A 16,063-nucleotide genomic window follows, 5' to 3' on the forward strand; every position below is an offset into this window, starting at 1 on the left:
TCTTGCTAAGTAAATAAATGTTGTGAGCGAAAGGACAACAGAGCCTGCAGTGGAGACTCAGCTTTGAATGATGTCGCCCAAAAGGGATCTCAAACAGGCCTTGGCGGGCAGCTTTCTGAGAAGACGGCGGCTGATTCCCATGTGAAAGGCACCAAGAAAAAGAAGCCAGACAGCCCCAGATTAGGACACAGTACATTTAGCAAACTGTTTAGGCATAAGGTTGGTATTGGAGACTAACAAAAATGGAACCCTGAATGGCAGCAGATGAGTCTTCGCTTTGTTGACGCAGAATGAAAAACTGCAAGGAACAGACTCCCTGAAGGGCAAAATCCGGCTTAGTGGGGAGGGAGAAAGAAGACATCTTGAGCGTTTTAGAGTCTGGAAACCAACCCCTTAAGCAACATCTGTGAATTCAGGGTTCAGGAAGGAAAACCCTCTAACCAATTCATAATGACCATTTCCCCAGTTGTGTTAATAACTCCCTCTCACTAACAATGCCCTGGCTGCCTTTAACCTGAGGTTCGATCTGACAAACAATGAAGTCTAAAAGAGACTATTAAAATTACACCTACCTGCATGTAAAGCATTCAGAGAATTTCACGTGCCATTATGTTAACGATCCTGCAACAGGTAGGTGGCACAGTGGTTGTGCTATTTGTGGTGTCTCTTTCTAGCAGTCTTGAAGCTCCAGAAAGCTACTGAACCAGCACTGTAAAACTGTAAAACTGAAATATAGAATAACAGAATTCTATATAACTCCCATCAGTGAAAGGGGGAAATTTGAATGTGCTCTCCACTCGTAAGAAGCATTCCACACCATAGCGGCCACTTGCGCCTCCAGTGACAATGACGAATCCAAGAGTACCCTCAAGCTACAATCTTGCTCCTTTAGGATAACTCTTCAGATAACTGTAGACAGCTGGTTCCCTGCAACTCCCTCACACTTGTAAAGCAAAGTAGTAGCCACAATTCAGCAGTAAAGACCCAGAATGAATGCATGGCTAATTTTGAAGAATCGTAGAATTTGTATTAGTACAGAATCGTAGCCAAAACCACGTCAACGTATTATTATTCAGTATTAAGTATCAATATTTTTGTTTGGCGGAAAAGAATGGGAGCATTCTATCCTGAGGAATGCATATAGACAAAGACCCTTGAGCTGTGGATGGAAAATGAAGTTAATTTTTAAGTGCAGAAATTCCACTCAGACACCCACATGGAATTTTTGGGAGTAGAGGGGATTACATAATAAGTGCATTGATTTGGAATAGAATGGTACTGGGAAAGGCACTTAGGCTGCTCTGAAACGAAAGTATCGTATCGGTTGCTGTATTTGAAAAGGAAAGATCCACACATTCACCTGAAGAGGGATGAGCTATAGAAGTTGTAACTACAAGATCCTATTTAGGGTCAAGAGAAAAGTTTTGAGGCTCCAGCCCTAACCGTGCTTAAAAAGAAATAAATATCAGGTAGTTCAGGGGTAAGTATGTCTGAGTAGACACGAGGATCAAGCTGGGGAAAGGCTGCTTAATAGTACATTTTGCTAATTAAATATATACATTGATAGATGCACGCTCACACTTCAGCAAGACGTGCATCTTTTCCCAGAGGGAGATGTGCAAACTTCACGCTGAACTTTATAAAGTGGCACAGTGAACAGGAGCTGCCAGTCTTGCTTCCTGTTGTCCCTGTACCTCATATCTTCTGAAGCCAGCACATTCTTCCTTAAAACCATGGTCACCTTCTGAACCAGGGAAACATTGTTTTTCAGGTCTTAATGTTAATACTAATTTCAACCAAAAGTATGTTTTCTAAAAAAAACAACCAAAATAACATAAATACTAAAGCTGGATACAGGTTCATTGGTGCATTGGGATTACATGAGGAGGTCATTATTGTATACAGTGGTACCTCGGGTTAAGTACTTAATTCGTTCCGGAGGTCTGTTCTTAACCTGAAACTGTTCTTAACCTGAAGCACCACTTTAGCTAATGGGGCCTCCTGCTGCTGCCGTGCCATAGGAGCACGATTTCTGTTCTCATCCTGAATCAAAGTTCTTAACCCAAGGTATTATTTCTGGGTTAGCCAAGTCTGTAACCTGAAGCGTATGTAACCCAAGGTACCACTGTATGAGAAATTTACAATGGAAGTTATGAATGCATACTATGTTTTCAAAAATGGTCACTTTCACAAGGAATTTATGGTGGAACAGGATCAGTTGCAATGACTGTCACTTTGAACAACAACAAAATATCTAGGCACACTTTTTAATAACAAGAATACAAAGCTGAAAATGAAAGAACTGCAGTTAAAATATTATGTTCATTTTTCACATGGTCTAGTCCTTCCCCTGCCCACCCCCCTAATATTCTTAAAAGGGTCTCTTCTTCAGTCTTCAGAGAATAGCTGGAAGTGGGGAGGCAGAAAAAGGTCCTACTTTCCTTCCACTCTGCAGTTTTAATCTGACATAGCCCCAAATGACTTGTGTTGTGTATTTCCTCTTCTTTTAGGCAAAGAAAGATGCCCAGCAGGCAGCAAATACCAAAGTGAGTAACATTGTTGAAAAGCATTCATGAGTTTCCAGTTGCAAAGAACATTTCTACAAGTTTCAGATTAATAGAGAGCTAACAGCCTCGTACCTGGCATTGCTCAGGAATTCAACTAACTTTAAAAGAAAAATCAGTGCCATTTTGAAACTAGTGGTTAAAATCAGTGCAGAACAGCTCTTGATTCAAAATGGCATCCAGTTGTATCAAAATAGACAAAAACGTGCTCTTTGATCTCAGGATCCACCATGTAGAATTTGGTTACAATATCTTAAGTGTCCAAATGTATAGAGAGCCATCATGTGCCCAAAATGTGACTTTAACAGTCATTTCCTATAAAAGTCATTTCCTCTTCGCCCATGCTATAACCCAGCCTTCCACAACTGGTACTCTCCAGATGTTTTGTACTACAGCTCTCAGCAGTATCAGCCAGTGCTGCCATGCTAGGAATTGTAATCCAAAACATCTTTGTTGTTTAGTCGTTTAGTCGTGTCCGACTCTTCGTGACCCCATGGACCAGAGCACGCCAGGCACTTCTGTCTTCCACTGCCTCCCGCAGTTTGGTCAAACTAATGCTGGTAGCTTCAAGAACACTATCCAACCATCTCGTCCTCTGTCGTCCCCTTCTCCTTGTGCCCTCCATCTTTCCCAACATCAGGGACTTTTCCAGGGAGTCTTCTCTTCTCATGAGGTGGCCAAAGTATTGGAGCCTCAGCTTCATGATCTGTCCTTCCAGTGAGCACTCAGGGCTAATTTCCTTAAGAATGGATACGTTTGATCTTCTTGCGGTCCATGGGACTCTCAAGAGTCTTCTCCAGCACCATAATTCAAAAGCATCAATTCTTCGGCGATCAGCCTTCTTTATGGTCCAGCTTTCACTTCCATACATCACTACTGGGAAAACCATAGCTTTTAGAGGGCACTAAATTGGGGAAGGCTGCCATAATGCACAGGGTATGCATAAAAATGTAGGAATGGATGCTCTTTCATAAGCTATAGTTGTGCCATGTTATCTTGTCTCTTTCCCCCCATCCTCATTATTCCCCCCCCCACTTTTTGAAAACACATTCAGCACACATTACTCTCCCCGTCCAAGAATCCTGAGAACTGCAGTTTCTCCATCACAGAACTACAGTTCCCAGCACCGTTAAGAAACTATTGTTCCCACGGTTCTTTGGGGGAAGCCATGTGCTTTAAATGTGTGTTGAGCTTGAGCTTAATGTCTGTCATGGGCCAACACCGCCCCATTCTGCAAATCTTTAAATGGCCCTTTGTCTATTTACAAATTCTTGTGTATGTTTCCAGATTGCTGAGCAGCCTGTAATCACTGCTACCGTGACATCGGAAGCAAACGTCGCTCCACCACAGGAGAGTCCAGCCGCAAAGCAGAACACAAGGGCTCCTGACCCTCCTGCACCACCACCAGCCACAGCGACAGTGATTGTCACCAATGAAACTCCAAAAGAAATAATAATAACAAAGGAGAGATCTTCTTCTACTCCTACACCCCTAAGTAAATTCTTTCGAAAAAAGGTACGTGTGGATTTTCTGGATAGCCATTTTCCTTTCTGGCTAGATTTATTTATAGGAGTTTTTTCATATACCTCACGATAGGTCCTGGGTTGACCCAGTGTTGAAAGGCTTCTTAGAATGGATGATGCCACAGCAAAGCCAGATTAAATGCAGGTTTTCCATGGGAAAGTCTTTATTTATTTACTTGCACATGCCAGTGACTTCAAAAATCCAAAAATTGCTCATTGGGCAGCACAGCTAAAGAAAATAACCGCTCATTTGTCTTATATGCATGCCCCGTCCATTTCTCAAAAGCTCAAAGCAACCTGCAATATAATAGCAACTTGAAACATCAAACGTCGCTTTTATTTGTGCTAGATTTAATTACAGCCAATCGCTTCAAACATACCTCTATTAAGACATCAGCTGAGGTATCCCTATCAACAAAAGTAACTGTCATCAACAAATGAGAGCCAAATCAGTAGCAGGGGTACCATCAATAAAACATTATGTTTTTGGTAAGCCATAAAATAGCTAGTCATTTAGGCTTCCTGGGTGACTGGATATTTTCCTTGAACCCAGACGTGCCTGGAATTTCCTCCCAGGATACAACTGTTATCACTAGTGAAACTAAACCCACTGCATCAACATAGCATGAGAGACAGAACGCATTTGGGCTACAGCTGTAGCAGCACTGGCTGTAATATGATCCCACACTATACTGTTTTTTTAAAAAAACCAAGTCCCAGGAGATTGCTTCTGCTCTGCTCTGCCTTATTGAGGATGTATTCTGCTTTGGGAAGAGAACAAACTCCTATAGCTAGATAACTGGTTACATCTGGTGAGCTGGAAGACCAAATATAACTGCCAATGGCATCAGTGCAACAGCTAATGCCATATGCTAATAAAATTTACATCAATGGGGATGCAGTTTGACAAGCACCACATCAATATTTGTTGTTTTGGAGTGCTTAAAAGGCTTTCTTTGAACGGTGCCATTGGATTTTAATGTCCATACTGTATTTTATTTCATAGCTGTGATTTAAGGTATTCTGTCTTTCTGTTGGGTCATCTTTTGTTGCAATATAGCAATGCTGCATTACATTTTATACTAAGAGTAAAATAAAAGTTGAAGATGACATGGTGACCATATCACAGCCGCTAATAATGGTGCTGGTTCTTTTTAAGGTTGTGTATTTTGTTGATTCCTGGTTTATTATTTGTTCTAACTGTCTTGTCAGTAAACTCAGAAGCACTCCAGGCATCCATTTTATGTGAATTCATGATTATTTGTGCTGATGGTGGTATCGGGGCGATTATTTGCAATCCTGCTTTCAGTGGGGAAAACATACGGATGCATTTCCAAACAGTGCATCTCCCCAACTTCCTCCTGAAACCCTGTAACATTCCATACCACAAATGTTCGCTGGTCATAATTTGCTGTGCCATAGCACAATAGTGCCCCTTCAGACTCCTTCCCAACATTTCAGCGGCATCTCCCAACAACTAATAAAGCGGACTGTCTGGTATAAATCCACCACTAATGAACACCCACAAATTGTCTGGAGGGGTCCTCAACTGATGCAATTTCTATTACTACTGTTAATAACACCACAGGCTAAGTAGCTAATGGTTACTTCACTCTTGAATTTAAGCGTGAAACTGCACATTGTGATGCAAACTATGGGTTGCTGGCAAGAAAAGCAGCTCTGTGTTCAGTTTTCTCCTTTTTCCTTGTGACTATTTTGCTAATCTTGCCCACATGCTTGACAACACAGCTTTATGGGTTTCTCCAACTCTGCTCCACATAACTGACTGCCCCCTGGTCAGCAGCAGCGCTTCTCCAACTCTGCTCCACATAACTGACTGCCCCCTGGTCAGCAGCAGGGTAGCACATTATGTTGGTCAATACCATGGGAAATTTCACTTCACGCTACCAAGGAGAAACGGGAGAACTGGATCACAGACTGCCACCTTTCAGCAGCAACTCTCTGCTGCCTAACATTCAGTTCCTCCCCAACATCTAAACAGGCAATAGGGATTTCATAGTCTACCTCCTTGGCACTTTGTTAACCACAGTGTTGCAGAAATTCCACCATTGCCATGCCAAAAGTGGACTGAGCAGCGATATTTACAGATACCATGGACATGTGAATGTGAGCTTTATCCATACATACAATGAAATCACTTGTACTCTTGCTATACTATACCACTTCACGCTGCAGGTAGGCGGGATGGCATGTCTGAAGTTTCCCTCACATAAAAATAAATGCCATGCATGTAGAAATGTAGCATGCCAGGGGAAAAGGTTCTAACCTAATGTTCCACCTAGCATGCTAATTTTCTTTGGGAAGGGATCTGATGGTCTGTTTGTTTAAGTCATTTGTGGACTATCAACAGATCTCAAAGTAGTTTACATCATTGAAGCAATTTGTTAGCTTTTATAAGCAGCTAAATATACTCAGGAAGTTACTAGAAAGGATTTTCTCCAAGGAAACTCTAAAATCCAGTTGTGTTTCACAGAAGGTGGGAGTGGCATCCAGGGTGCAAAAATCCAACCTGTTTCCTATAAAATCGGTCTCTTTAAGTTTGAAATAAATGTTCATCCTTCTGAGATGATGGCTCTTATTCCCGTAAGTGATTCTGAATTTCTAAAGTAGGCCATCTTAATTTATCTAAATGCATTCCACTGTTCCTTAACATTTGTTACAAATAACCTGCAGACTCCAACAGATGACATCGAGGTGATAAACACGGAGAGGATCGAAGCATCTCCCCAAGCCCCAGCTAAAGTCGAAAGCAGAAGTCAGGAAGCAGCGGAAGTAAAGTCCAAAGGAGATGAGAAGCCCAGCAAAACTAAGGATCTGAGGAAATTATTTAAATTGGTAAGAAGAGTATTTTTGAATCTGCATGGGAGGAGGTATAAAGTATGACCTAGAAGGGATTAATTTATAAAGTATTTGAAATAGCCAAACAGAGTAGTTAGATTTGTTGGTGGCCTATGGCGGAGCAACTCCTCTCATGATCTCACCATCTCACCTCCCTTCCTTACTCCCACCCCCTGCAACAGGGACCATATTAGAAACAGTCAGACCTATAGAGTAAACTCACCACCTCCATAAGTCATACAACAGATAATGGGCACTTAGAAGTTCCAGACAGGTGTGTATTGTGGAATTAAAACTCTTCATACATGCAAGTTTCTTGCATTCCATATAACACTGCCAGCATCAAAATGCCAATGTATAATTTCCTCCCATTTAATCCCCATTTACCTTGATTTCTGGAGAACCTTAAGGCCATTCCCTCTTCTAAATGTTTGTTGATTTTTCACCCCACACACTCAGTCAAACAGCACCCACCAGTGAACTCTAACAGCACCTGCCCAAAGTTGTTGGCTGCCTTCAAAATCGCAGCAAGCCTATAAAGAACACCCGAGGAAATGAGAAGTCTCCACATTTGCCCTAAATTGACATGTTTAAGGGGCTCCGTAGATTGGAAAGAGGGAGGTATGCATTATCTGGATTGGATTCATTTGAAAAAAGTTCACAAGTGTAGAAACAGGGTTAGGGGCTAAGGAATCTAGCTAGCATTGCCTGTTAAAGTCCTCTGTAACCCCAGCACTACAGAAACATGTTAAGAAGAAATGCATCTAACCCTTTGTTATTCTAGCCAGTCAGAGGTGATGCAGTAGTAGTTGCTCCAGAAGAGGTAAATGGGCAAGCCCCTGATGCCCAAGTAAGTGTATGGATTCGATCTTCTCTTGGTGATGGGTTCAGCTGGTATCTACTTCCGGAGCCTCACTTTGCTGTTTCTTCTTCTTTCATGACAGCAAAGCTCATCTGTCCATTGAGCATGTTTTGTTCAGCCTCTGACCAATTGTGTTCCATGCTTTACTTCCTTCATTTTTTGCAGCTGAATTTGGGACTGTTGGGTTTAAAAACTGTCACTATCGCCTTTGGAAACAAATCTCTGTATCCATAATTGCAATCAAAACTAAAATTAATAAATTGTTTGGGTTTTTAAATGACCAGATTTATGAAAAGCACTGCAAGCATATATCCAATAGTTCATAGGTGTATGGATTTTATACATTTCTAAAGAACCTCTAACATCATTTTAAGCTATCAGATCTTTACAAAAATTCAACGTAAGGATAAATAAAGACAATTCCGTCTTATCTGTATGTTTGTTCTCAAGTTTGTCTTAAAACCCTCCCTGTGTTCTTATTTTTATGTGTAGTGCATGTCAGTCTGGCATCTGTGTAAAGTTCTTAATACTGTATCAAGTCCATTCACTTCATATTAACTTAGTTTGCTATTTCTTCTACACTAGTGAAATAAGACATTTAAAGTTAATGCGAGTGTATCCAACACCGCTGTTCTGCTCACACAGAACTTCAGAACTTCTCCCTCTTCTCATTTTAGTCCCTGATCACCCTCAATAACTGTTCCAGAGGGTTGGGGGACTTTCCAGAGCAGATTTGGGGTGGAGGGTGTCACAGGAAGAGAAGAGGAAGGTCCTATCTTGCAAGTGGAACTCATGTTCCATTGCAAAAGTGAACTTCCAACTAGTATATTAATTTACTGCACTTAATTAAAGGTTAGCTCTTTATCTTGCAACCAGTGATTTTAAGTACCTTTGCTTCTTTTTCCCAGTTATGTGCTGTTAAAACCTTTGCCACCATTAATACATAACAAAGTAGAAATGGCTGTACTGCAGTCTTCATATACTGGATCAATTGATTTGAGATTTAGTACCTGATGTGGACAGTACAGGCAGCGGACTGATTGCTTTCATTTGTGAAATGTGGAAACTCCTTGCTGTCCATTGTGAACCACAAAACACAGGCCTGTTGCTGGAGCCTGTGAGCTAGCCGAAGCTTATCTTTTGGGGGCTCAGGGGTCCCATTGGCCCATTGCAACCCCTCCAGGGGCAACATGAAATTGGAAGATGCACCCAGTGTGTGGGGTGTGTAAGCTCTCTGGATGAAGGACTGATTGCCCATGAACCATATATAAGCCACTGTGAGCTCTTTGCAGGAAAAGTCAGCAATAAGTGTAACAAATAAACATCCCTTCTCAGTTTGCACTGGGTAAATAGGGGACACTTACTTTTCTTTACGATGTTTGGTGTTGGGCATTGCACTGGTTGTTATCAATTCATTTAGCCGACCGTCCCTTTCAGTAAGCCTTGAGGCCTTACGTTATAACACTGTACATATGCAATGTGCCTACAACACTTCACCGTTGCTAAGGGAACAGTTCCCAATCAGCTCCATTTAACTTCATGGTGGTGGCAACAGTATAGAGCCCTGAAAGAAGAGGGGAGAGGTCACCGCACAGCAAAAAACGTGCAGAAGCAGACTGCCTCACCACTCTGGAGCACTGCCAGTGCAAGGGCCCATTTGTCCTCTGATGGGGGCATCCCCTCCTTGGACGCTCTGCTATCCCTTTCCTGATCTTTACCGAAATGCAGTCCACCAAAGGTTGAAGAGTTTGATTGATTCAGGTCTCAAGTCAATTAAATCTCTGGGGCAGACGTGAGTAGAATTCGTCGGGAAAACTATGATCCCGTTAATCTGCTTTTCCTTTCTCAAGAAATGCTAGCTGCCTACAAGCTGAGACAGATTGTTGGGTCTGGATCAGCTGTTAGGAAGGGGAGTGATACAGTTCATTATTTACAGCTTTCCTTTTTTCTATTTCCCTGCGTTCTTTCCTTCAACATTAAAATGTGCCAAATTTGCTGCTTTGAAACATGCTGAAATTCTGCCTGATTCAAAGATAAGATGATATCCTGAACATGCTCTTTCCACTTCGCTCAAGGGTATCCTTTTCTTGACACCACCATTTGTTCTTCACAGTCAGCTGAAACTTGTGAAGAGAAGGAATGGGATGATCTTAGAAATCACAGGGTGGTTGCAGTGGGGCTGCATTTTAAAAAACGCAGAGCTCCTGTGTTTTTAACAGTTTCACGGCAGGTGGAAACGGGGGGGGAAACAAATTCTTTCCTCATAACTGTACATCCTTAGCAATTGCTAGAGGGTCATGTACTTCCTTTAGTGCTTCCCCAACCCACCTTTCCCTTATATCAGTCCCTCAGTTTTTAATTCAAACCAGCCATGAATAGTTTGTGTAGACGTAATGGCCCAGTCTGCATGGAACACTAAACCAGATCATGGCTTAGTGTGAATGAGCAGGCATGTGGGTTCCTGGAGAGAACTGCTTTGCTTCTTCTCTGGTCCTGCTGCTGCCCTCTGCAGAGAGCCAAGCCATGGTTTGGCTTAGTGTTACATCCTAACCCAGGCTCATTGTTTAACTAGGAGACAAACCAGGAACTGAAGCCAAAGTTTGTTCCATGGCTTACTGCTCATAGTTTGCTTGTTTGCATTAAGCCATGGTTCAGTCAGCCATCCCTAGCCTTTAGTCATGGTTTGTTGGTTACCATGGTGGACAATGATGCACCTAAGCTAACCTTTGTTTCAAACACTGGGCTTGTGTTATCACAGTGGTTAACGGTGTTGTTGATAAAAACTGTAGGTATTGGGAGAAACTGAAGAGCTACAGAGAGAAGAAGGGAAGAGCTACAGTGAGGGCAGGAGTGCCAGCATGGCCCCGCGACCATGGTTGCCTGGGGCCACAGGTGCCATGCAGTGCGCATGACCATGGCACCAAAATTTGAAGGTGCCTGGCCCCTTCATGGGGAATTTTGTGGGTGCTCCCAGGGTCCCAGGGAGTTGGCAACTATGAGTGAGGGTCTCTGCAATCAAGCAGCCCACACCTACATCTCTTAATTATGGTTTGAGTCTTGAGCAAGGCACTGTTTGTGCACCAGCCTAGACAATAAAGTAGGGATGTTTGAAAAGAAACAGCATGGGAACTTTCTTCATGCAGACTCCAGAAGCTGATAATGTTATTATGCCAGAGGTATGGATTCAGAGGTTTCATACACCAAGGCACGCTGCCTGAGCAAATTAAATTCTTAAGAGTTTTATGTTAACCCACAAGTTGCCTATAAACCATGAAAATATCATGACCTGTGACTTTCAGCCACCTTTAAAGCATGTGTGTGGCTTCCAGATGTATAGCTTGGACATAACATCCCAGATGCATAATAATGGCAGGGAAAGGGGTGCATATTATTTCGTTTCACTTTGTAATCTAACATTGCTGTTCACTTCCTCTTTCTTTTAAACAAACTGTAGCATTTTGTTGTGAACCTTTTTGAACTTTGTCCATATCCTGTTCTTATTTCACTCCCTTTGCTATAGTGAAGTGTCTTGTAATAGTTGTTACTTTGGAAACAATAATAATAATATTTTTAAAATGAATGAATGTAAGAAGTCATGTTTTCTCCATTTGCAATTCCATGCAGAATTTTCTATGGCATTGGACTACCTTGACCAAATCATGGCTTGTCAATCTTCTGGTGGAGTATTGTAATTTTACACTGTGGAAATTTGTCCGTGCAATCTTTCTCTTCTGTAGCCCAGTGTTATTTATTTGTTATCTTGATCTTTCAAATCTTTCTCTGTCTCTGTCTCTGTCTCCCATCTTTTGGTTTCATGCTTCCTGGCTTGGGAAGAGAACACTGTTACTGCTTTGTTGTAATGCTGTTGTTGCATGCATGCATGTGAAAACATTGTGTCTCTAGGGTTGTGTTTAGATGGTAACTTCCTAGGCTCCAGATTATAGATCCTATTATTATGCAAATTATACCTGATGACATTTCCTCCTCTGCATAACTATGAAAGGTGCAGGAGCCCTGATCTCCTTTTCATCTAGAGTCAAGCCAGCAATCTATATAGTTCAGTACTGACTACACTGATTGACAGTGGCTCTGCAGGATTTGAGACAGGGGTTCTGCAAGCCTCACCTGGAGATGCCAGGGATTTAACTAGGGCCTTCTGCATGCAAATAAAGTGGTCCCATTAGGGATTCCAAATTTTAGGGTTCGTAGTTAATGTTAAGTACAAACCCTGTCTTTGATGTATCAGTTACTCATTTTGTGGGGTGCTGCAAAATGTGGGGTTTTCACTGCAAAACAACTGCAGAGGTTTGGCACAGGTTTGGAGGGGATTCCAAATTTGGGGGTTCATAGTTCATGTCCAGTACAAACCCTGTGTTTTATGTATCAATTACTCAGTTTGTGGGGCGCTGCAAAACACAGGGTTTTTGCTGCAAAACAACTGCAAAACTTTGGCACAGGTTTGGAGGGGATCCTAAATTTTGGGGTTCGTAGTTAATTTTCGAAAAGAAAGTGCTCTGTCACAAAAAGGGGTATACCTTTTTGGTTTAGGAAACTGTGGTGGTTATTGCGGTGTTAAGCAGTACGCCATGCAAATCCCACGTTCATCTGCAGCTGGTTCCAGTCAATTGGGTGAGCGGCATTGATTTAAACAGCCGATGTGTCTTGCCATGTGGTTCAAATATTGCCGCAGCCTTGAAGTCACTAAGCAGCCTTCAGCAAACTGCTGCCTCTTAGCCTCAGAACTCCATCTATAATATGGGAGTGGCAGTCACCCTGGACTGTTAGAGGATTGTTGTAACTACTACCAAGGTTATATTTGTGGCGTGCTTTGGACACTCTCTAAAAACATGTTAGGAAACGCTGTTTGTGGGATGCCTGAATAAGATCCATCTAGACATGGCCCTAACTTCAATGCCTTTCCTCAATTTTTTATTATGCATGGAGAAATAGAAAAACAACAGACATGTGTAAAAAGAAATGCTTTGCAGAAAGCCACTTGTGCATTTTCCTCCATGAGAGTAGTCCCAGAACTGTAAAAAGGGCAACTTGTGTGTGAGAGAGAGGGGAGGAGGGTGGCAGGCTGAACATACAGCCCGATCCTATGCATGTGCAGGGAGAAGTACCGTAAGCCCTACCATGGCTCATATTTCCTCATTAAGTGTGCATAGGATTGCAGCAAATAGATTTTCCACCATTTGGGTTGCATGTGCATTGGAGGCGAGGTAGCTTTAATTTTAAATAAACTGGGGGGCCTCCTGCCAAATGCATTTCTTTCTTTCTTTCTTTAAAAAATAACTGCTGTTTGAAACTGCTTTAGACACTGGACTTCAAAGACAGGCCCTTGACCCAGGCTGAGAACAGAGAACCTGTGGCTGAGAGGAGCCAAGAGAGTTCAACAGAGAACCAGCAAGGAAACAAACAGGAAGCCAAAGACCAGCCAGACTCCACAGAGCAACAAAGAGCCGAGACAGACTCCCTTCAGAATGGAGGGGAAGCGGCGAAGGAAAACACTGTGAAGAGGATAGAGAAGAGACAGTCATTCGGAGGGTTTTTTAAGGGCCTTGTACGTTACCTTTCATTTTTCTTTAGCAATCCTGGTGTAGCCACCATTCTGGGAAGCTTTTGTGTATAAGCATGTTGGGTCTTAGCCTCCAAATCTGTTCCCAGGAGTTCACTTGTATGCCACAATTTGTCAATTGGGGTTGTAATGCGTTTGGCAAAGAGCAGGGCCGGTGCTAAATTTGAGAGGGGCTGGGCAAGGAGCCTTCTGCTTAGGCATGGACAAATCTCTCAATTTCTCAGTTTCTCATTTTTCCAAACTTATATTCAGTTCTCCATGTTTCCATAGCAGTTTTCAACTTTTTCTTTTTTAAGTCCTCTGCAAACAAAAAACAAAAAAAAAAATCTGGGTTTTCTCCTGATCTATACACTTTTGTGTGCGATTTTGCCTTATATACACATTTTTGCAAACAACTTTCCTACTATGATGCATTGTTGCATGGTGTTTCTGCATTTTAGTACACATTCCCCTTTTTATACATTTTTGTAAACAATTTTTGGTTGGAGAACTGAATTGCAAAATTCAGAAAACTCTGGATTTTGATGGATAATTGTGTTATGGTTCATGCATTGTTTGGGGACATACAAATTAGATATTTTTGCACTAAAATTGCATTAAAATGCAAGTAAGGTAAATTTCTCCCTACTACTCCTTTCTCCTTCCACCCCTGGTGGTCCCGTAACCTTGTCCGGTGGCGACAGAAGTGGGGTGGCACTTAGTCCAGTACTGAAAAGAGAAACACGGGGTAAAAAGGCTGATTCAACAGCCGCCGCCATCATACATTTCCTGTGAATCTTGGACTGTGAACCTGACTGCCTGTTTTACATCTTTTCTTCTGCTGGATCAATCCCACTTCTTACCCTTTCCCATCTCCTGTTCATATATGTGTCATGTCTTCTAGATTGTGAGCCTTTGGGCAGGACAATTTGTGCTTTATTTTTTCCCAATTGCTAATCATTTAGCAGGGGGCACTAAATTAACAACAGCAATACATACGTGTATATACTGAAAGCACTTTTACTCCATCTCTTCCAACTGCTTGCTATAAGGAAAGCTAAAGGCATAAGCAGAGACGCCTGGAACTTCTTGGGGCAACTGCTAAGAACACCATTTATTTGAGCCTTCCTTATACATGTGAACACTAATGGTGATTTTTTTTTTTTAACAATATATGTACGTAGGGTCCAAACCTTTAATATGTTAGGACTCGCAATTCTACACTGGTCTAAGCTCTTCTTGCCCACCAGACAGTGGCGTAGCGTGGGTTGTCAGCACCCGGGGCAAGGCAAGTAATTTGCGCCCCCTAACCCATGGATTTGCGCCCCTTAACCTGTGGATTTGCGTCCCCTAACCCTAACCCCCAGATGTTGCGCCCGGTGCGGCCGGGCCCCCCTGCACCCCCCACGCTACGCCACTGCCACCAGATCACATAAGGCCCCACAACATACTGGCTTTCTGCATGAATAATTCAAACCACATGAAGGTTATCTTATGAATGACATTAAATGCAAAATAAACTTTCCTGAGACATGAGCTTTCAGATGCTACAGCCAGGACTGTATGTTTTCTGTGATTCTGCACAAGCACAGAGAAGGTGCAAAATGGGATCACTGGGTGCATAACCTCGTCTTTCTTTTCTTAAAAAACCCAAGTTTCTAGTCCTTTTGCTTACCAACCTTAAGTTGCAAGCATGCAAACAGTCTCTGACTCAAGAGGTGCTGAATAAGATTTCCAGTAGTCTAGGTGTACTATTTCAAAGTCCTGGCTCCTCCCCATAACTTACTGGTTATGGACATATTACAGGTTTTCTTTTGATACTGTTTTTGTTTTACTCAGCATTGTGCAGAATTGTTTTTAAGTGAAAATTTACACACAGCCTATTTCACTGTCTGTATAACATGGGCTACAAGCTTAGTAAGAATGTAAGTGGAAAACGCCTATGTGACGCTCCAACATAATCAGCTATTTAGCATCTTCATCAATATCTTTACATCTAATCAGCTATTTAGCATCTTCATCAATATCTTTACATCTCTCTCTCTGTTTTTTCCCCCGTCAACAGAGCCCCAAACGGATGTCCGATGCCGAAGTACAAACAGATCCAGTATCAATTGTGCCTTTTGTGAAACCCAAGTAATGAATACACCGAACCAAATGACAGATCGTTGGATCTCCGCCATCATTTCCCCTCACCCATGCAGTGTAAAAAAGGAGACTTGCTTTGGTTCATTTTTCTTCCCTTCCACCCCTTTGCTTCATATGGTTGTTGCCAAACAATAGCTGTGCTAGGCTCAAGCAAAGACTGGTGTACATTCTGGATTTCTTCAGCAACTTCAAATAGGCTAACTTAAAGGTCACAGAAAAGCAATGGAGAAACTCTTAGAGTTGAGGAGAGCTCAGCTGCTGGGAAGGTTAATGGGAAAGGAAAAGAATAGAGAGTCGTGTCAGTCCAAGCGATATTGACTATCCTCACGGCATAAAAGCTCACCATTCTTAGGGCAAAGCCAGATGTTACTTTAATAGCTCTATTATCAACCACATCTGTGTATGTGTGCATTTTAAAATTGAATACCAGGGGCATGTGGGGAGGGGAGGTTTATCCCTCCTCCCCAGCTACGATGCTAATTAAAATTAACCAAAGGGAGCATCTTCTCCCACTTTGTCAAAGCTAATTGCTGTTAGTGGAGGGCATTTT

The 16,063-nt window shown here is 42.2% G+C and overlaps 1 protein-coding gene across 5 annotated transcripts in view; it reads left to right on the plus strand.

The window, feature by feature from the left end:
- The window catches only part of BCAS1 (brain enriched myelin associated protein 1), a 53,119-nt gene extending 37,290 nt beyond the window's left edge, over positions 1 to 15,829 (plus strand). The window contains exons 7-13 of one of the 5 annotated variants that reach the window (XM_081196227.1): positions 85 to 219; positions 2,511 to 2,546; positions 3,852 to 4,079; positions 6,782 to 6,943; positions 7,731 to 7,796; positions 13,126 to 13,371; positions 15,431 to 15,829. In XM_081196227.1, the coding sequence (XP_081052353.1) occupies positions 85 to 219; positions 2,511 to 2,546; positions 3,852 to 4,079; positions 6,782 to 6,943; positions 7,731 to 7,796; positions 13,126 to 13,371; positions 15,431 to 15,505 (948 nt within the window). In that variant the 3' untranslated portion in view covers positions 15,506 to 15,829. The other 4 variants (XM_081196229.1, XM_081196230.1, XM_081196228.1 and 1 more) reach the window with 4 other exon arrangements.
- The last annotated feature ends 234 nt before the right edge of the window (positions 15,830 to 16,063 follow it).

The sequence above is a fragment of the Podarcis bocagei genome (genome assembly GCF_964188305.1).
Source record: "Podarcis bocagei genome assembly, chromosome: 5".
NCBI lineage: Eukaryota > Metazoa > Chordata > Lepidosauria > Squamata > Lacertidae > Podarcis > Podarcis bocagei.